The sequence below is a fragment of the Xyrauchen texanus genome, chromosome 9, assembly GCF_025860055.1.
Source record: "Xyrauchen texanus isolate HMW12.3.18 chromosome 9, RBS_HiC_50CHRs, whole genome shotgun sequence".
Taxonomy (NCBI): Eukaryota; Metazoa; Chordata; class Actinopteri; order Cypriniformes; family Catostomidae; genus Xyrauchen; species Xyrauchen texanus.
In genome coordinates this window covers 27,662,837-27,685,248 of record NC_068284.1, presented here as the reverse complement: position 1 = coordinate 27,685,248, position 22,412 = coordinate 27,662,837, and the positions used below count along the sequence as shown (strand labels likewise).

Sequence of the window (22,412 nt, the reverse complement as noted above, 5' to 3'; positions counted from 1 at the left end):
GGGCATCTTTCTTTTGTTTTTTTTTAGAGTCAGTAGAAAAGTCTCTTTGGTGTCCTAAGTTTTTATAACTGTGACCTTAATTGCCTATCCTCTGTAAGCTGTTAGTGTCTTAATGACTGTTCCACAGGTGCATGTTCATGAATTGTTTGTAGTTCACTGAACAAGTATGGAATAACTTGATTATATTTTGCTGAGTTTTATATTTTTTAACTTTGCATTTAGTCAGGCTGGGCCTTGAGCTTCAAGGTTAAACTGGTTTACCTGAGTGCAAGAGAACCAAGTGTGATGTTTTAATGTTCGCTTTGACTTCTGTACTTCAGCTTTTTATGTCTTACATTTTTTTTCCACAAGAACTAAAACTAAGGATTAAAGCAACTAAAATATTCCAGATGTACCTCGGACATTATGAACAGCATGAAGAAAGCTTTACCTCAAGAGAAAATAAATCACAATACACTGGCAGCCCTTTATTTGACAAACTTCTCTGGCAAGCATTTTGTTCCACACAGTTTTTGTACAAGTTATACAAAATCAGAGATAATATTTACAGCATTTACCTTTGCAGTATCCTCTCTGCAATTAAATATCTAACACCATGCATAGTAACGTTTGGCAAGATTAAAAGCACCTTTTTCATAGCCAATATTTTATGAACCTCTTATTTAATCAACTAGCAAGTAAAATACAAATATTTAGCATTTTACATCAGCTACTTAAAGGTTAGAAGAATGGTGTAACACAAAGGCTACATAATCACTACATTGGTTGTATGTCATCCACTCACGCAATATGCAATTTTGTTTCTAATGTCATGTAAAATCTTTCAACAAACAACACTTTGGTTTTGTGGCAAAATACTATAAATAGGAAGCATGTTGCCTGCATTATTTTTTTTTTTTGTTAAAACTGGCAGTGCACTGGAGGAAAAGATAAAACTAATTCAGATTAAATGTGGTTAGATACCTTTCAAACAGTCAAATCAATTCACCACAGTTCAACCATTTCTTGGATCGAAAAGGGGTTAAGTCTGAGACCATTGGTGAAAATGTTTAATGCTTTGTATTCTTTTCCAATTCAGTACACTTCTTGAATATAATTATTTTTGCTTTTGTTTTAATGACAGCATGCATTCGAGCTGCAAAGGACTTTGCAAGTTTGTGCAAATCCAGATGATCAATGATATCTCAACTTGATCAGAGAATGTTCCAAAGATCATGTGGATTTAACATAGTCAACATCCAACATTTGCTTACACTTGATTAGTGACCTAGAAATTGTGTAGAATCTAAAATATTTATTGCTGCTTATTTTAATATTTATTATTTTCAATGTGGTCTCAGACTTTTGGACCCCACTGAATTTGGCTAATTAAAACAAAATATGCTATAATATTTCATTCATCTAATTTCCTTTCTCTAAAATAACAATGTTTATTCTATATAGAATCTAAAAAATAAAGCACATCTAAAAATATAAAGCCAACACTGTCAAGTGTAATCCCTCACATAAACAAAAAAGAAGTCCATTATTAAGAAGCACCATATGTGGCTCTAGACTATTTTGTTAACATTTTTCAAAATACAAAGCTGCTGAATTTTCTAAGATTTCAGAAGTTTTGCACAAAAAACAATAATACCACCCCAACACACATCTGAATCTGTGTGTCAAGGATGATGCCCACCTTAATCCCACTGGAATGGGAGTGCAAACACAAAGAGCAAGAGAGAAATATAAAGCTCATGCCATGTCCCCAGTAAAGGATGCTGGTGTGGTAGTGGCTTGGCCACTGCTGGCCTTCAGAGACCTGTGGCTGCTGATGTTTGTGGGCATGTGTACAGCTCTGCCACCCCGGCACATGGTAGTGGGGGACAGGAGGGAAGGAGAGGAAGGGGAGGAGGAGGAGGAAGTAGAAGTCGGAGAGACAGAAGTGGAGGACGAGTAGGAACTAGAAGAGGATGAGTAGGTATATGAGGAGACGGGGCAATTTTGAGTCTGTGAAGGAAGGGTTAGGGTTTGACCTTTAGTCAGCCGTGGGGGGCGGGGGCTTTGGATAGAGTCATTGGAGGGCAAGACGGGTCTACTGCTGGGCCAGCTCAGACTGAGACATGGGATTGAGGATTTAAAAGAGGAAGAGGTTTGATTAGTAGGCCTAGACACGTTCGCATTAGGAGCACGGGTTGAGCTAGGTATAAAGGCTGGGATCTTAGAAGCAGACAAAGCAAGGGAAAAATGTGTACTATTCCCACCAGCTTTCATAGTACTCCCATTAGCCTGCAAACAAAGATGCCGGAAGACATGGAATGTCAAGTAGGATGATAACATTTAAATGAAAATATAGAGCTCTATATTGCATAAAAATACTCAACAGTAAAACACCAACAAAAACATTACTCTTGTAACAAAAAGGCATAATGTGGATCACTTTGGGTTTCTCTCTTTTCTCTCAGTTTGTTTCACACATTAAACAATTAAGAGAGAAAGGAGGAATCAGAGGATTTGGCATGAGACAGAAGATACCAAAGGTATAGATAGACCTGCTGTTATCCCCAAAATGTCTTCATAAACCAAAGAAATTAAACTGTAAGCCATCAATGCCCAACCAACACAGTGGCATTACTCTGTAAGATCCTTTTTGTTCCTCTTGATGGGTAATTGTAGTAAGGTGAAAAGCATGCACAAACTGGTGCTTTTAACGATGTGTAGGGGAAGAATTGTGACCAGGAAATGAGAACATCATGCTGGATCCAAGTGTCCACAATAAAATGACTCATAGATTCACAGTTTACAGAGTCTTTATGCCAAAGCCATGAGCATCCCTTACACTTTCAGACCTACAGTAAAACTACCTGTCGTAATTGCCTTTGAGAGTCCTGGAGCTTTTGGGGTTTTCCAGGTTTTTCCACACTCCCAGACTGCTGCCGTGATTTGGGCGAGGAAATCCCACTTGAAGCAGGGGAGTCACCAGATTTCTGTAAAGATTCACAAAAAATCTATGTCAGAAACACATGGCAGAATGAGAACAGAGCTTTTAAATTTCTGATTTCCAGATATGATTAGGGACAGAAGAATACAGGCAGCATGCTCAAATATAACACCAATTTCCCAACCACATGCACTTTATTAATCCCATAACAAATTAGAACCAGTCACTTTGACAGAGAAAGATTGCACGGCTTCAACCTGACTGAAAGTCTGGAAAAGTTAAAAGTAAACAGATTGGTTTGAAAAAGAAGAACAACAATCCCATCAATACACCAAGTCCATAATCATTTAGACTGATCACACAGAGCCTTCAAAGCAGAGCGTTCCCAAGTGTGCTCAACAGCAGACACCTACAAAACAAATTCACAGTTGATTAAAGTAAGTGGTTAGAAAGTTAGGCCCTTAGAGCAAACCCATGCCACTGGCAAAAAGGGGGTAGAGGAGCTGTGGAAAGAGACCTGTTGACTGCTGGAGCTGGAGGAACTGGAGGAGGTGGAAGTGCTTGAGGATGATGGAGACTGTATTTTAGGCCTCTTATGTTTGGCAGACTTGTTGGGCTTTGGCTTCACAGGAGATGGCCTTTTGGTGGGGCTGCCCTCCTCTGGTTTTGCTTGACTGGCAATTCTTTTTGCCTTTGAGTCTTTGCAGGAGACTTCTGCTGACACTGCAGGACCAATGTCACTTATGGTGCTTTCAAGCTGCTTAATGGTCTGCTCAAGGCTATCTAATGTTTGATACGTGGTCTTACAGAGCTCCTCTGTTCTGTTTTTGGTTGTCTTGGATGTGGCGGTCTGGCCTTGCGATAAAGACCTAGGGGTGGGAGAACTTGAGTCTGCATGGGACTTGATCTCAAACCTCTTGGATTCTTTGAGCTCAGTCACGGATCCATCTGGTTCCTCTTCCTCTTCGTACACGACCACCTGCAGTGTCTTCTTGCCATTTTTCTTCCCTGTGCGAAGGGCCTGGCCGATAGCTGCAAGCTGCTTCTTGGGGAACTTAAACTTGAATTTCTTTTTTGAATCTTGTTTTGTGCCATTAGATGATTCTGTCTGGTCTTCATCCTCAACATCACGAGAACGACTCTCGAAGAAACTTTGCTGTTGTAGAGGCATTGCATTACCAACACTACTAGTCCTTTGATTGTTTACGCAGTTCTCCATCCTGCATGGGTCTACAATATTATGTCTAGGTGTTATCTGACTGACCTGACTATTTGAGAGTGCTTCCACTTCCTCTTCGGTTTCCTCATCAATTCGTTCTTCTGACAGCACCCTCTCAAGCTCTTCCTCACATTCAATGATGGTGGACAGCCGCTTGTAGGCCTGACAGATATCCATAGGCTCGTCAAAAATTATTATAACTGGCTTCCTGTCATATCCAGAGTCATCCAGGGCAGATATGGTTGGTTCGGAGCCCACTTTAACAGTCTGGACATCCATGCCCTTGCTGTTGACCAGCTGTTGGTACTCTCCATTTGACAGAGCCTGTACCTTGGTTTTAGTGATCCTGAAGGCAATGTTTTCTGGTGGAGGAGGACCTTCTTCTCCTGGGAGGTCTGGGCTTAGACTGGCCTCCTCTGTGTATCTGGCCTCTGACCTCATTATTACTTGCTGCTCATTTCCATTACTTTCATTTTGCTGTGCTGACCTTGAAGCATCATTGTTTGGCTGATGGACAGGTGACTGAATTTGAGGTTTATCAATTTGTGGGCCCTTGCTAACAAGTGTAACTTGAACAGTGGTCATGCTTTGTCCCTGTCCTAATGACCTCTCCTGGACAGGTAAAGACATTTGCTCAGAGGATGTATGATCTATCTGCTGCTCTGACTTCTTATCAGGTGTGAATTTCTCAGCGCTTGCAGGTACTGCCTGCTTTAGTGACTTTAAAACTGATTCAGTCTTATGCTCTATGGGTTTAATGAGCGATACCTCTTTTCCAGCTACATGGCTAGTCTTTAAAGAGTTAACTGGGCCATGTGACACCTGCTGAGTACCACTCAGCTTGCTTTGGATTTCCTTGACTGATTTAAGTGAAGTTATAGATAAGTCAACTGAAGCATTTACAGATGCAACCTTTGAAGGAGAACAAGTTGTTTCCTTGGACATTGGGTTTTCTCCCCTTGAAGTGCTTTCTATTGATGTCTTTGCTGTTCCGGTGATGTAATACATAACCTGACAAAGAAATCAAGAATTGTTTGGCTTAAAAACAACACATTAATGATAAAGTATAAAAAAGTGAAAGATTTTTAATAAATTCAAAAAGATCCCTCAAATAGAAAAACAAATATTATTTACCCTGGAGCCAGCTGATGCACTATCTTCCCTATGTTTAGATAGTGCTTCTTCCTCAGATGGGGGAGTGGTGTTCTGCTAGAACAGTTTGTTAGCACAGAGTCATTACATTAAACTGAATCTGTGACAGATATTATGTGAGCTTCATTGATTTAAATATTCTAAATCAATACACAACTATTCAGTACAATACAGAGACAAACATTACAAGGTAAAATAGACAAATGGTGCCAACTAGACCACAATTCTAAAAGTTTGAAAACCACAGTATTTTATCAAGCATTAACAAAATAACAAAATATGCATTTATTGTGACTTGAAGTGTGTTGTGACCTTTTAGATGCAACACTTTACATGCAATGATGTTTTGACTGTGAGAGAGATTTGTGGACAACACATGCTTTAAATGAGAAGTTTTGGTCAGTTTATTTTTTTAAACAAAACATGTTAGAGGAGAAAGTGAGGTGAATCCAATCTTTCTAGAGAGATAAGATGAACAAGTAGAAATATATATGTTGAAATATTCCTCGTTTTTAAACCCATATAATAAAATCCCAACAATTATGATATTGACTGAGCATTAACAATGACCAATCTCATTCTAAAACTTAAGTTGAGCATATATCCAAAGTCAATGCCATACTATGCAGGACTACAAATAAATAATAAATAAATAATTCCAAACATAAAAATAAATAAAAAATTGCTTTTGTGTCTAAAGAGTGGACTTCCTGGCTCTTTTTCAAAGTGAACTGTGAATGCTGAAAAGGAAAAGGTCAGGAGTCAGTTTTGTGCTGAATAGTCTTCCCAATGCCCCAGTCATTCTTACCCACCCCATCTTATACAGCTGTCTCTATAAGCATTCAGTAGAAGAGCTGTGAGTGACAGACCAGTGTTAGACACATTCAATCATATTATCCCCTCTCGTAATGAGGGGCTGTTTTCAGACGTCAGCTTGCATTAGTATAAATGTTGCGTATTAGTGTCAGAAGAGCGGGAGGTTATAGGACATGACTGCTCATGTGAGCACTGGCGTTAGACTGCAATGCGTAGTTTGCACACATCATTTCCATTACCTTTGTATGGTAAGAGAGGGAAAGCACTGGGTCCATCTCCCTGACTGAGGGCTCATGGGTTGTGAGATCAACAATGTATCTGGGCTGTAAATCTTTAACTGTGCACTTCTGAAACACCTGAGGAAGGGATAGGGTTATGGCCATTAGATGGCATTGCGCAAGTTTCTGTCTTTTGGTTGTGATTGAGTGATTACGAGATGTCAAACAAAACTGAGCACCTTGAGCCGCATAGGATTCATTAAATAATCCGTAAATCTGTTATTATATTGATGCTTGTATTGGCTTACACAATTTCACTGAATCAGAAAGTATCATTCTGGACAATTCTAAAAAGTGTATGAATGTCATTGCATTAGATATAAAATATCAGTTGCATCTGCAAAAAAATTAAGCTAGATTTTTTCACAGAACAATTATTTTTCTCTCCATTTTGGCTATTACTGTTACCCAAGGTGATTTTTAGAGGATGCAAGTCAGTTCCCCTCATGTTCACACTGGAGCCCAAGCAGAGTAACCACAGTTGTAATTCATCACATTCATTGTGTATTACTTTTGAACAACATATATTTTGTTTTATGATTTAAAATCTAAAAAAAACAAATTCTGAAATGTTTAGCTTGAAAATTATGATTGTGCTACAGTGGCAGCTACCGCTTTTCAAAACTGGGGAAGCACAAACTATTGTTTTTGGTGTCTGCAATGTTAAATATCAAAGTAAAATGTAATACAAAAACAATTAATTAAGCTTGAAAGTGTTTTTGCAACAAAAAAGGCAAAATAATCTGATTATAAAGCTGAAAAAATGTATTACATCAGATTGCAAATAACCGCATGTGTATCTCTGAGATGTCGAACACTGCATTCGAGAGTGGTGCATTTAAATTTCATACGCTGTCAATCACATACCTCACCATTTAATTATTTGCCAATTGTTGCAAAGTCATCATCATATTGAGAAACCTGGCTTCCAGGTGGGGAAAATACATTGAAAGCTCAATATCCAATAGGCAATCAGATGCAGATCCAATGCAAATAGTATTAAAGACCCCATGAAGTTTTGCTGGTTTAAAGGAACATTCCAGGTTCAATGCAAGTTAAGCTCAATCGACAGCATTTGTGTAATTATTTTGACTTGCCCCTCCTTTTCTTCTGGGTTCCAGTGAGGTACTTACTATGGAAGTGAATGGGACAGATCTGTAAATGTTAAAATACTCTCTTGTTCAAAAGTATAGCTACAAGACATAAACAATATGTGTGTTTACATGATTGTAGTGTGAAAAATTCACTTACTAACTTTTTCTGTGTAATGTTATAGCCAATTTTACAACTTTGTTGCCATGATGATGTAATGTCAACAAACCGATAAACCCTAAAATTACTGTAAAAATGACGATTTAAACAAATTTACAGCTCAAATAATACATGAGTTTAAACAGACGAATTTACAATTGTGCCTCAATGTTACTTAGATTTTTGTATTAACTTGTATTGAACCTGGAATATCCTTTATGTCCATATCTACTAGCTTTAAGGACATCTATATGCTAGTGTCCTACAGTCTCTCTCTTCTGGTTAAACAGACCCAGGCAAAATCATAACATCACATAGAGCCTGAGAAAATTTGCCCCCATGAGAAATCCTCCCCTACATCTGTTAAGCGCACATAGCTGTGACCTCATCTGCGCTGATGAGGCCTTTGCAGGGTACTTTGAAGGGAGTGCAATCCATGCTGTAGGGTGATAAGAATAACTTAAAAAGTTCTGAATGACTGTTTTCAACTTTCAGCCTTCTGAAGCTCTCACAGTGGATGGTAAATGTCTTCTAGGGAATAGTGCATAGGGAGGATCACTTTTGAATAGAGTGTGCCAACACGGGAGCTGGATGTGAGGAAAGTGGCTGGAGTTTATTAATACGTTTAATGCAGGCATTTCTTGGGATGTACAGTATAAGTAAGTGTTCATTATTCTTTATGTTTAAGTGTATTTTGATTCAAAACACTGATTTTAAAAGAACATATTGTGATCTTACCATTATGTTTCCCATTCATCTGTATTGGACTTGCACAACAGCTCAAGCCTCGACGTAAGTACAGACCGTAATATGCAAAGTTTTTTTGTCAACTAATGTTTCAGTAGTAAATACAATTAAGAGACCAAAGAAAACTGTGCTCATCAAGGCACTTCACTGGGACTTTAAGCTCCCATAGACACCCACAGTCATTTTGTATCTGGCGGGGGACACAAAATTATGTGTTTTAGAGCCTCATGTCCAATGATCTTCGATCTTTCCTCCCTGAAATCTCATGGTCCGGTCTCTGCCATAGACTCCCACTGAAGCATGGCTTCTATAGTGCTCTATGGGCTTTGTGTCCACAGACTTCTATGTAAGTAAGCAAGCAAGAATTTTTTTACAATTACAGATGTTGATATTCTTTGGACTTATTCATGTAGAAAATCATGTCCTGGATTGTGTTCCTTGAATGAACAGTGCAATGGTGTGGTGTAATAATTAACACTTATATTAGCTAAGATATTACAATGCATAAAGAGTAATATGTCATTTATATAGTTTATTTGTATATTAAATTTGGCAATGCCACATTTCTAATGACATTTTAGCGGAAGCCATGCTTCTCATATAGTCTTCAAATAAATAACCCTGTTGTGCTATCTTTAAAATGCCACCTGGTTTGATATTTTGTCATCGAATGCAATGATATTCATTCATTTTTAACTGTGACTTAAATGTCCAAATACTTTGAGGCAACTGGCTTCTGTGTGTTCTGTGTTAGTTTATTTTCCCATGAATGTCATATGGATTCATAGTAACGATTAATGGAAGTAGTTACCTATTCTGATCTATAGAGGGCAGCACAGGTCAAACTTCTGAGCGAGACCATACACCAGAATGGCCTCGTTGTCATGCTTTTGTGCAAATGTTTACATTGGTTTGGCTGTTTGATGTTCATTGAGGCTCAGTGGTTGTCCCTTATCACCTCTGCCATGTCTCAGACACCTGTTTCCTTCCTGCATGCTAGCAATATTTTCACTCCCCGGCTTTCGGTTTTCCTCATTTGCCAAAGTTTTACATTATATGTGTGTAAAGAATGGACATGCACATTGTGTGATTGGCACTTGTGAGATGGATTCCTCACCTGCAGCTCAGCCATAATCTTATCTCCTTCGTCCTCTTCATCGTGTAAGGTTGAGGTGTTGACAGGGGGAGGTTTGTGGGTCTTTGGCTTAACCTCTGGGGGTACACGCAAGGGCTTGTGCTGCAGGGCCTCTTCTTCGCCTTCCTATAGTCAAAACAATCAGCCAAGTGTGACCGACCCTCACCCTCCATTATGTCTCTCAAATCAACAAAAGCAGCTAGAATCTCTACCGTGACTTTCCGTCATCATTGTTCACAAAATCAGGAAACAATATGCAGTGATCAGCATACCCAGGCAAAAGATAGCAAACTGAAATTTCAACACCTGGCAAGCACATTCTATGGTAGAAGTGTTGTTTTCAAACAACTGCAGGTATGTACAGTGTGGAGAGAGAATGCAGCTCAGCAAGGCCTGAGTCACTTAGATAATGATTGTGTGATCTTTGTAATGGGCAGCTGACACTTACAAACACACAAACAAACACACACACCTGAGTGCTAGTGGATTCTTTCCGGGTGGTGTAGATAACCTCTCCTGAACGTCCTGTGGTAAGGCCAGTTCCAGAGGGGTAGAATCTACGTGGAGGAGGAGGGGGAGGTGATTTGCTTGCCGTCTCCGGTTTGGACATTGCTCTGTCAACACTGGCCCTGTGGGGCTTCTCTATGGCAGGCTTCTGTGGTCTCTCCAAACTGGTGTGGACTGGTTTTTCTGCTTCAGATCCATCTTGCAGTGTGACTTCTGTTTGAACTAAGAGGTGTATTAAAGTTAAGGTTGGAACTTATTCAGAAATGGTTCAAATGATTTTCATGACTTACAGTACTGTTAACGATTCTCGAATGAGAATACAGAGCACCATAATAAAAAAACAATGTTTCCTGCAATGCTATTCAGAGGTGCCACAATGCCATCTACAGTGCGAAACATACAGTGCAACCAGTGTATCCTGATTTCTGAACAAATTATATTATCCAGTTCATTTTAGTGAATCAAAAACAAGAACAGCAAGCAAAATTTTGCCATGTCCAACTTGTGAGGTTTAAAACAGTGTAATTACTGAGTAATTACTATAATGTACATATGACAATGTTATTACACATTAGGGGTTTGTTGTAATTATTGATATATATATATATATATATCTCTTAAACATTCGGTCAACACACCTGCAATGTTTGTTTTAAATATGAAAAAAAGCTTTTTTAAATACCAAATATTTCTTCCTCAAAAAAAAAAAATAAAAAAATTGTGATTTGAATCATTAAAGGATTAGTTCACCCCAAAATGAAAATAATCTTATCATTTACTCATCCTCATGCCATCCCAGATGTGAAAGACTTTCATTCTTCTGCAGAACACAAACAAAGATCTCAGCTCTGTCGGCCCATATAATGCTATTCAATGGTGACCAAAAAGGTGAAGCTCCAATAAGCATATAAAGGCAGCATAAAAGTAATCCATATGACTCCTGTGGTTTAATCCATGTCTTCTGAAGCAATCCAATCGGTTTTGGGTGAGAACAGACCACAATTTAACACATATTTCACAATAAATATTGACATCAGTAGTCTCTTTGGCGATCATGATTTCAAGTTCGATAACACTTCCTATCGCCATCTAGCTCTCTGCGCGTGGGTCAATCACTAAGTGTACTCGAGCTTGAAATAATGATCGCGCCTAAAGACTGCAATGACAAGACGAACACCTATAAGGTGTTATATTTTGGACTGTTCTCACCCAAAATCGATTAGATAGCTTTAGAAGATATGAGCTGTGTCCCAAATGACACACTATACACTTTGCATTTACAAAATATACTATACACTCAGCCATATAGTGTATGAAGTGTATTATCATCCCAAATGGAACGCTTAATGGATTTTTACTATATGGAAGCACCATTTAACAGCTGACGGAAATTACGTTTCAAGCGCTCGTGACAACATGCATATTCACACAGCTTGGGGTGATGGTAAAGCATTCAACTCACATTTGTAAGATGTTGTATCCACTGAAGTATTGCTAGCTGCTACATTCTTCATTATTTACAACTATTTTGTCATACCAGCAGCGCAGGAAAAGTGCATCATCTGGGTACTTAAAGAACACTTACTTTTGCTCTATTTTCAGTGTAAACATACTACTCGCATTTCTTACAATACAAAATGGTGTAGAATAGTGCAGAAGTGTGCGGTTTGGGATGCACCTATGGATTAAAACACCAGCGTTATATGGATTACTTTCATGCTGCCTTTATGTGTTTTTTGGAGCTTCAAAGTTTTGGTCACCATTTACTTGGACCTATTATATGGAACTACAGATTTGAGAAATTATTAAAAAAATCTGCGTTTGTGTTCAGAAGAAATAATAAAGTAATACACATCTGGGATGGAATGAGGATGAGTAAATAATGAGATCAATTTCATTTTGGGGTGAACTCTCCCTTTAAGGAACCGGGATCATTCAATTCCTTATGATTCCCATTCCTTATTAAATTGCCTCAATAAATGCTATGATACAATCATAAAAAACCATACAATTTGTAATTCAAAGGGAAAACAAGTTTATTTTTATTACCCCATCGGTAAAGTTGTTTCTTCTTTTAAGCACAAACCTAGAAAAATATTGTTTGATTTCTCTGAAAACAAAGACCTAATATCTATTTTTCATCCCAAGTAAAAGTATGTTGTTTAAAGAATGAGATTTTTCTACACACACACAAAAATGACAAAAATAAAAATATGAAAAAAATTATATTCTCAGTGCAGACATACAAGGGACTGGAGACACAGGGAGTGGAGAGTCCACCTCGTCCAGCAGGATGTTGGATGTTTGGGAGGGGGTGTTGTCCACCTGGTTGCTCAACTCCAGGTTAGGTATGGCCTTCAATAGGCTGGCCTGGGTTTGCTGAAGGATCCTATCCATTTCCTTTTCCATTTCTGTGCCAGCAGATTGAACCCCCTCTGCTGTGCTTTCTGAAACCTGCGAGTTTATTTTACATATCAGAATTTCTTTTGAATTTCTTTTGTTATATCATTCATGATGACCTTTTGTGTATGACTATGGCTAAAATGAGCGTTATGGCTTTTACCAAAAAATCAATTTGTTGCAAACAATTACTTGATTTTAGATTGCTATCAACATTCTTGTGTTGGTGCCAATGCACTAATCTCAATCAATGAAAATTGAAAGATGCAGATGAGCCGCACCTCTTCAGGCATGGGCAAGCTTGTGTTGACAGTGATCTCCTCTCCTTGCAGTGGAGATGTGGATACAGTTGTCCTGATGGCAGTAGTTGCCAGTGGGGCTTCCTGGTCTTGTGGAGCTGCTCTCTTGTGCAGAGCAGGGCTAGTCTCTCTGCTCCTAGGGCTGACCTTTGCCACAGTCGGAGAGTGCCTGCCATGGGTGGGTGTGAGCAGGGGGCTGTGGTGGTGTGAGGTAACGGGAGCCATCCGAACATGGTGCAAAGTGACAGGAGATGAGGGTGTGGGCTCTGAGCAGCTAATTTTGGCGGGTGATCTAGGTTGTGGGGTTGGGGAATCACGAACAGGTTGGGTTGATCTAAACTCCTCCACAAAGGTAAATGCATCAGCAGTCACTGCCTTGGCAGACACTGCGTCAGAAGCATGGTTGTGGCTCTCAGTACCATATCTGCACAAAACAAAGAAAAATAACACTTATAAATTGACCTCACGTAAATAAAAAAAATGTCTAGTACACACTCTTGAAGGATTAGTTTGCTCAAAAACTAAAACTCTTTCAAAATGTATTCTCCCTCAGGTTTCCAACCCATATGACTTTCTTTCTATTATGGAACACAGAGATTAGGCAGAATGTTAGCATCAGTCACCATTCACTTTCATTGTGTAAATAAAAGATGCAATGAAAATGGATGGTGACTGATGCTAACATTCAGCCTAAAATCTCCTTTTGTGTTCCACGCAAGAAAGAAAGTAATATGGGTTTGGAACCACATGAGGGTGGGTAAATGATGAAAGAATTGTCTTTTTCTTTGGTGAACTATACCCTTAACAGCTAGATACATTGGTATTGCTAATGGTGCATGAGACACAACATTGTTAGCATTTCACCTTCTCAGTCCACTGAGAGTGTCAGTCAGAGCTTTGACTCTCTTCAGCATGCTGTCCATCTTGTGAGGCTCCTCTTTCAGGAAGCGCACCGCCTCCACCTCCACCCTCAACACTGTTCGCATTTTCATCTGCAGTGCTGGGAACTCTCCTGAAGTTCCAGATGCACAATTATTACAAAATAGATAGATCTACCATCACCAACAAATAACTCTATTATATTGCATTAATATACAGTGTAAGATGGCTCTACAATAAGGAAAAATCAGCTTGATCGCTTAACTCTTTCACACGTACGATAAAATCGGTGTGATTACACTAGGCAGGGCTCAGATGTGTACAAACCGGTGTGATCTGCATTTCTGCTGCTTTTACCAGCAAAAGAGGGACTGAAGCGGTTGTTAGAATGAAACAGCTGCTCAAATAGTCTTTTCAAAATTACAATATCTTTATTTTTATATGTTACATACAATCATTAAATATTAGTTTAAAGTTGTAACCATCAGAGCGCACTGTTTTGATGCAGCGATGCAGCCATGTTTTCTAACATCAAACAAAGAATATTCAAACTCGTCAGTACACTCGAGCCTTCTTCCATTCCGTCCGTTACTCATTCTAACCACTTCCGGTGCTGGGAAAGTGGAAGGGCTAGGCTTCTAGAACCTTCTATGCTTCTAATACCTACTCCGAATCCCGTTGCTTCGCATTTAAACAATATGGCGGCACGCATAGCCGGCAAGCACATTTGCGATCGCATCTTTTCTATCATAATCAATCATTATAAACATCTAAACACCACATTATATATCTAAACACCACATTATATGTTTGATAACATCTGACCTTCAGTGCACCTGCTGTGATATAATCTGTCCTACAGTGCATATGCTGTGAAGTGTAAGGCAATTACAGCACGCATTAAAGAACTCACGCTGGAAGGTCCTTCAGCAGGGCTGGACTGGGAAGAGAAATCGGACCGGGATTTTACATGGGCCCCCCCTCCCATTATACAAAAGTTGTTGAGAGGTGGTTCGCTGTCCTTTTCTGCATATCGCGGCGCTGTATTGTGCTCAGTTCTGCATGACACGGTGGCTAATTTTTGCTTATCGCGGCCCATTCGGCACGTTTCGCGGCCGACCCACCAGCCCGCTCGGTTCGCCCGCTGGCCAGTCCGCCCCTGATCGGCCCCAAAGTGTGTCGGCCCACCGGGAAAATGCCCGGTATGCCAAATTGCCAGTCCAGCCCTGTCCGTCAGTACAGGAGAAACTCGCGTGCGAAAAGGATAAAATGTACATGAAAATGGCAAAGTTTTTGCAAACAAAAATGATGTGCATCATTACATGTTTGGCTGCTGTTTCCCAGTGAAATGTCCAGCTGGGGGCAGCAAAAGTGAGTGAAATTATGTTGTAATCAGACACGGTTTTTAAGGTGAATATTAGATTGATGTTTTAATGAGTAAAACATACCTCCCTAACCTAAAACCTAACCAATAGTTTTTAAAAAAATTTAATGAGGCGAACAAAACAGACATCCTTACAATAAATCAACACTTAAACCTAACCGATAGTGTTTTAAAAGCAAATTTGACATTAAAAGCACATTTACTGAAGCAACCACGTAATTTCGTGCCATTTCTATGGCACTTTCATATCACTTTTACTTTTGTTTTAAGCCACCTTGACTGGGCTTGAGGCTCAGTCTCTATGTCTAAAGTCCAACACTCTATCTATAAACTATAGCGCGAGCTACTCAAGTTGGAATAAGTGTTTAAATGTAGGTGGGTCTATAATACAAGCATTACAATGTATTGTTTTTTATATGTTGGTTAGAGTAAAAGTGTTTTGATATATTGATATAGCAGGGTGTGAGTTATGAAGCGAAAAATAAGTGTTTATAAAGTCATAAACAGCCATAGCACCCGCGATTTATGTGAATGTGAATTAAAAGCACAGTTGTTGTAGCACCTCTAGTGTTAATTTCACCAGGAAACAGCAGCAAAATGTAAAAAGTGTCACATTAAACTCAGTTTGCAAAACTGTAGTTATATAAAGTGACTAGGTTGGGAAAAATACAAATGTTTACCTTTGAGAGAAGCCAAAGCTTCTCCTACTTTACGTAGATTGACCGCCCCTTCCTCCACATCCTTTAGAGTGACTGGCCGATGGCTTGTGGCAGAGGTGGATTCTTGCTTGAGCTTCTCCACATATTTCTCCAGCTCTCTGCAACATAGTTACAACAGAGGACATGTCATTTATCAGCACGACAACCATCACTCCAATTGCAAAAATGTAATCACGGAATATTACAATTTTTTCCAATCGCTATGACAGTTTTTTCAATACATTTAACAAGTTTCCTAAACTCTTAACGCGCCAACACACCTAAAACACACAATTGGCAAAACGGTTAATTTCATGCTCAAAATCACACATTGTAAACTAAACTCCAAAACTAATTTTCAAAATACAATAATACACTAACACAATACACTATGTCTAACAAAACACTGCAAACATGTTTCAAAATCAAATAATTATTCAAAACACTAACACATGTTCTCTTCCAACAGGAACATTTAGTCAATCATAACACAATGACAAAAAAACACTATCATCAGCTGAAATTACAGAAACTGCATTATTTTATGTGTCAGGTCTGCCCTTATACAATAGACAGTATATTGTATTGATCATAGATTGTGTTTTGCACTGTAGTTTCTTTTGATGCCTCTCTACATTTTTGTTTTGTTGGGTTTAGTAAATGCATTTTACTTTCTTTTGCTGCAGAAATTCAATACAAAAAATGAATGACCATCTCAGAGTAGCTTTATAGAATGTACAGTTTCTGAAAAAAAAAAAGACAGAGACAGAATTGCTGCAGTAAAGACTTTATTTGCAAAAGGACATTGCTGCAAGATATACAAACAGAAAAAGCACTGGAATAATAATTTAAAAAACAAAGTAATCTTCTAATCTTCCCGGTCTTCTGCATTTGGCCACATGTTCTCATCCACATCACACCTGATATCTTCTCTGGCAAGGCATCGTGGGAAGAATCTTTTGGCATGCCTTATCCACCCCTGGCAGTGTTCAGCTGTGATGTCTTGGCATGCAGCATCCATTGCATCCAGGAGGGACATTTGGTCATGTGGACGATGGTCAAAAACCTTCCATCTCCAGGCTGAGAAAAACTCCTCAACTCCTCCAACTCCATGACTCTCTGAAAGTAATTAGACACAGTGTATGTAAATGCTTTGCTGTATATCTACTGTATGTCCTAATGTACTCCAGGTTTATAGAGTAGTTTACTGCAAAACACACTGTGTATAGTACAGTAATGACTGTATTGCATAACCTTACCTGGACGTATTGGTGACGGAGTTCTTTGATGCGCTCACTGTTCCTTTCAAAAGGAACTTTGTATAGTTGTTTCATTCGAACTCTGTGTTTAGCTAGAGTCCGAGAAATGGATGTTATGCTGATTGCTGCAATGTTCCCAAAGACAAGGTTGTCCTCTACAACTCTGGACTGAATGTCCTTCAGTTTTATTTCATTGTCAGCAATCACCATGTTGACAATAGCAAGTTCCTATTCTTCATTCTGGAGCTTTCCTCTGCCCCCTGAGGGAGGTAGACGTTGAATCCTTAGAGGGACAAAATACAGTGACATATTAGAGACCGGAGGCACACAGTCACTGTAATACATGGTAAAATTATTTACACTTTGAAGTAGGAGAAGCAATATCCTACCTGTTGGTTTCTCTAAAAATCCAAACAATTGATGCCACCGTGTCCCGACTGAGATTTGGCTGTACTCGTTCACCAGCCTCTCTGTATGATAGCCCGTGGTTTATGACATAGTCTATTATAGTAGCTCTTATTTCATTAGTTACCCTAGCTCTGGCCCTTCTTTGAGCACCACCATGCATTCTAAATCCTCTCCCTCACCCCACTCCTCTCCCTTGCCCTTGTCCTTGTCCCACTCCTCTCCCTTGCCCTTGTCCTTGTCCTTGTCCCACTCCTCTCCCTTGCCCTTGCACTTGTCCCACTCCCTCTCCCTTGCCCCTTGCCCTTGTCCCACTCCTCTCCCTTGTCCTGGTATACATCTTCCTCTACCTAGTGCAGACATTTTTCTTTCTTTCTTTTGTTGCTCTATATTGTTCCCTTTCCACAAATGATCAGCCCAAAAGGTCCTCTTTTACATTATACCATATGGTCATGCGATTGAAAGAACCTCAAGATGGGAATCAGCTGTGATTTATATATTTGCATAATTCAATCAGCTGTTTCTCAGTAACAATAGAATAAAATACAAGGGATATATTTGTGTTTCAGTTCACAATATAAACAGCTGTTTACCTTGACTTTAGCCTGTAAGGTTAGGTTTAGAACATGGTGTTATCTGTTCTGACATACAGTGTTAAAGCATTGGTAAATTTGGCAGTAAAAATCCATTGTTTTGGTCTTGTTTGAGCTTGTGTGTAAAAGAAGTTCAAGCATTTTAAATCTGTGTTAATTGTATGCATTTTGTGTTAAAGCAACAAGAAATGTGTTAATAGTATAGCTTACACAGACGGATGTAGTGCTAACTGTGTTAAGAGTTTTGGAAAATTGTTAAAGTATTGAAAAATCTGTCATAGCAATCGTAAAAAACTGTAAGTGGGCACATTACAAATTATTTTACAAGCAAAATATTTTGAGTTATAAGTTAGATTTATAAAATAACATGATTGTTTGGTATGTCTTTTGGCTTGCACACAGCATGCATTCGAGATGGCATTGACTTCACAAGTTCAAAACCTGTTGAGCTTTGTTTTCCCAGTATAAAATAAATTGAGACTCTTGTGTGCTTAAGTGAAACTTTGTAAAGCTGAATTAACATGGTCAATGTCACAAATGTTTCTTATTTTATTATTGACCAAGAAATAGTTCAGAATCATAAATATTTCCAATTAATTTTACACCATAATTTTTCATTATCAAATCTTTAGTTTATTTCAACCTACTGTATTTTATGTTTGCAACATTCAGAGCATAAATTGACATTTAATACTGTCTGAGAACGTCTTGACTGTGATACCTGCTAACAAGGCTGAAACCTGTTTGACATGCTTTAGGCCTGTTTGTTGACTGACAGTTGACATACAGAGAAGTTTGTCGTTGTGAGCAAGCAAAAGATTGCAAATGGCAACAACAGTCTCCTTTCAGCCAAATACCTGTAGAGGATCATAATATTATCTACCTTTCTCACTTTCTTGTTTACTGTTTTCAGAATTGCTAAAGATGGTCATCAAGACTGGGTTTTACCAGCATATAAAAGCCTGTAGCTGGGGCAGCCATGCAGGTATCTGCATGCCAGTACCCATGCTCTGAGATCATAGTTTAGTCCTGTATCTATGGGAAATTGTTAATGTTTTCTATGATTTACCTGAGGGGTGTCCTAAGGGTTTTCCCATGCACAACGTCAAGTAATTATTTTCTGTTATCAGTCTCACTGTGGCACTGTCTTACATAAGAGGATTTTTTTTTCTTGTTTTTAGTATGTGTTTGAATTGACAGATCTTAGTTACTGAAACAAATGCTTTGAAATTTAGCAGCAGATTACAGATTACTAAACAAAACGTACCTTTCTGAAGTAATCCTATTATATTTCTCCAGAAGTACACTGAGCGTTCACTGTGACAGTAATATTCAAACCCAAAGAAACTTTCACAAGCCTTTTTTTCATTTGAGACAGGTCGGGACAGTTGCTTATTCTATGCGTAATTTGTATTAAATTGTACACAACTCCACCCAAGAAAGGCATGAGTAGTTTTACATTATCAAGTTCTATACATCCAAATGGGCCTTAGAATAACAGGGTTTCGAATTTTTTGGATCAATGAATTTCCATTTTTTCATATCATTTGTGATTAGAGGAAGCATTTTTTAAATACATTTTATTGAACTGATTTGCTGATGAATCATTCAGAATGATTTGTGAATCATTTTCACCAAGCAATTGAAATTAAAGTCAGGTCAGGCATTAGTTCAAGACCTAACAAGTGTGCAAAAAAGCAAAACATAAAGATAAAAAATAAGATTAATTTAAATAAATTGAAAAGAGTGTCCGTTGATTTCATGTTATTGGTGTTATAGATGTAAAAAAAACATGTATTTTTGAAAATACAAAAGGTTGTGGAAAATAACTTCCATGGTCAAACATGAAGAAGAGGCTGCTCACATGTGCATTCCGTAATTTTCCTTTTTTCCTAAATTTCCTTTTAACTTTTTTTTAACTGTATTTTTTTTTAAATGGTTCTTTTAAATATGTAATTGGTGTAACATTGTGTAATGTTTATTTGAAAGATTTGATTGAAAATAATTGATTTAATGGTGCAATTTATTCATATTTTAGTGCTATTGACACAATCTTTAAAGATAATTTGTCACTGGTGTTACAACCTTGCTTCATTCGTGAAACAAAATTAAAGAATAAAATAAAGAAAAACAGTCAAGTTGTCCTTTATGAACACAGACAATGTCAAGATGTTAAAAAATGTTTACCTTCAGCTTTTATAGGTGAAAACTAGACTGAAAATAATTGAAAATATCTATATTTTTTCATTCGGAAAGTCAAATTGTTTTGAGGATATCCAATCTATTAAAACCCAACACTGATCACTGATTGTTTAATGAAGACTGTATTTAGCATTGACTGGAGACCTGAGATTATAATTAATTAGTGTTGGATATCAGGAGGAATTCAGCTTTGATTAGACATGAGAACTTAATCAGCATCAAATCTGGCTCATTAGAAGCAGCTAATCACTGTTGTGATTTTCCCTTTCAGTTTGCAACATGTTGCTCTGTTCATCTACAGCTGTCTCTCACATTCTAGACAGATGATCAATCCATAATGGATTTTCATGGGTAATTAATGTCAAGGTTTTAACAGGATCAGTAGTTGCACACTAGTCACAAATGATTTATGATGCCTTGTACTCTTACCCGAGCTGAATGAGAACCCTCTCCTCCATTGCCAAATATCTGTGCCTTTCTTCATCCACCTGGATTCTCTGTCTATTTACAGGGTCTTCAAGGTGCAAAAGAGTGTCTGAAGCTTTTCTAGAGACCTCCTGCTCTGCCTGTCGCAGCATCAGCCGCATAGCCTCCTGATTCTGCAGCTGTATATCCAAAGCAAAGCATTTTCAACACATTTGACACTTGAGCTACTGCACACATATCACAATAATATTAATATTTTATTCAGACAATACCTTTCCAAATGATCATTTGTAAGACGCGAGGGGATACACCAATAGAATATCAACATGTTACATTACAGTTAAAGAGACAGTTCACCCAAAAATGAAAATAAAAGCCCAGATGTGTATGACTTTCTGTCTTATGCAGAACACAAACAAAGATTTTTAGAAGAACATTTTATCTCTGTTGGTCCTTACAATGCAAGTGAATGGTGACTAGACCTTTGACGTTCCAAAAAGCTCATAAAGGCAGCATAAAAGTAATCCATAAAACTCCAGTGGTTTAATCCATGTCTTCAGAAGTGATATGACAGGTGTGAGTGAGAAACAGATAAATATTTAATTCCTTTTTTACCATAAATCTCCACTTTCACATTTAAAATGTGAAAGAAAGTGAAAGTGGAGATTTATAGTTAAAAAGGACTTAAATATTGATCTGTTTCTCACCAACACTTATTACACTATCAATTTTGAAGATATGGATTTAACCACTTGAGTCTTATGGATTACTTTTATTGTGGCCTACACTCACCTAAAGGATTGTTAGGAACACCATACTAATACTGTGTTTGACCCCCTTTCGCCTTCAGAACTGCCTTAATTCTACGTGGCATTGATTCAACAAGGTGCTGAAAGCATTCTTTAGAAATGTTGGCCCATATTGATAGGATACCATCTTGCAGTTGATGGAGATTTGTGGGATGCACATCAAGGGCACGAAGCTCCCGTTCCACCACATCCCAAAGATGCTCTATTGGGTTGAGATCTGGTGACTGTGGGGGCCATTTTAGTACAGTGAACTCATTGTCATGTTCAAGAAACCAATTTGAAAAGATTCGAGCTTTGTGACATGGTGCATTAGCCTGCTGGAAGTAGCCATCAGAGGATGGGTACATGGTGGCCATAAAAGGATGGACATGGTCAGAAACAATGCTCAGGTAGGCTGTGGCATTTAAACAATGCCCAATTGGCACTAAGGGGCCTAAAGTGTGCCAAGAAAACATCCCCCACACCATTACACCACCACCACCAGCCTGCACAGTGGTAACAAGGCATGATGGATCCATGTTCTCATTCTGTTTACGCCAAATTCTGACTCTACCATCTGAATGTCTCAACAGAAATCGAGACTCATCAGACCAGGCAACATTTTTCCAGTCTTCAACTGTCCAATTTTGGTGAGCTCTTGCAAATTGTAGCCTCTTTTTCCTATTTGTAGTGGAGATGAGTGGTACCCGGTGGGGTCTTCTGCTGTTGTAGCCCATCCGCCTCAAGGTTGTGCGTGTTGTGGCTTCACAAATGCTTTGCTGCATACCTCGGTTGTAACGAGTGGTTATTTCAGGCAAAGTTGCTCTTCTATCAGCTTGAATCAGTCGGCCCATTCTCCTCTGACCTCTAGCATCAACAAGGCATTTTCAGCCCACAGGACTGCCGCATACTGGATGTTTTTCCTTTTCACACCATTCTTTGTAAACCCTAGAAATGGTTGTGCGTGAAAATCCCAGTAACTGAGCAGATTGTGAAATACTCAGACCAGCCCGTCTGGCACCAACAACCATGCCACGCTCAAAATTGCTTA

The 22,412-nt window shown here is 38.6% G+C and overlaps 2 protein-coding genes across 5 annotated transcripts in view; both read right to left on the bottom strand.

Moving 5' to 3' along the window:
* Positions 1–453: 453 nt before the first annotated feature.
* Positions 454–2,810, bottom strand: LOC127648884 (uncharacterized). Its single transcript, XM_052133698.1, has one exon. It carries the CDS (start codon positions 2,320–2,322, stop codon positions 1,738–1,740), a length of 585 nt encoding a protein of 194 aa, XP_051989658.1. The 5' UTR covers positions 2,323–2,810; the 3' UTR covers positions 454–1,737.
* Positions 2,811–2,826: 16 nt separating this feature from the next.
* LOC127648863 (sickle tail protein homolog) overlaps positions 2,827–22,412 on the bottom strand; it is a 79,749-nt gene continuing 60,163 nt past the window's right edge. For 3 of the 4 annotated variants that reach the window (XM_052133666.1, XM_052133667.1, XM_052133668.1), the window contains 11 exons: positions 20,577–20,752; positions 15,671–15,807; positions 13,592–13,739; positions 12,710–13,151; positions 12,275–12,482; positions 9,994–10,250; positions 9,504–9,647; positions 6,350–6,466; positions 5,277–5,351; positions 3,441–5,153; positions 2,827–2,969 (listed from right to left, as the gene is read on the bottom strand). In XM_052133666.1, coding sequence (XP_051989626.1) covers positions 2,832–2,969; positions 3,441–5,153; positions 5,277–5,351; positions 6,350–6,466; positions 9,504–9,647; positions 9,994–10,250; positions 12,275–12,482; positions 12,710–13,151; positions 13,592–13,739; positions 15,671–15,807; positions 20,577–20,752 — 3,555 coding nt within the window. In that variant the 3' untranslated portion in view covers positions 2,827–2,831. The remainder of the gene's footprint in view (positions 2,970–3,440; positions 5,154–5,276; positions 5,352–6,349; positions 6,467–9,503; positions 9,648–9,993; positions 10,251–12,274; positions 12,483–12,709; positions 13,152–13,591; positions 13,740–15,670; positions 15,808–20,576; positions 20,753–22,412) is intronic. The other variant, XM_052133670.1, reaches the window with a different exon arrangement.

Bases quoted from the DNA above. Each gene is read 5' to 3' on its own strand.
- LOC127648884 (XM_052133698.1), bottom strand. From the start codon at position 2,322: ATGTTATCATCCTACTTGACATTCCATGTCTTCCGGCATCTTTGTTTG.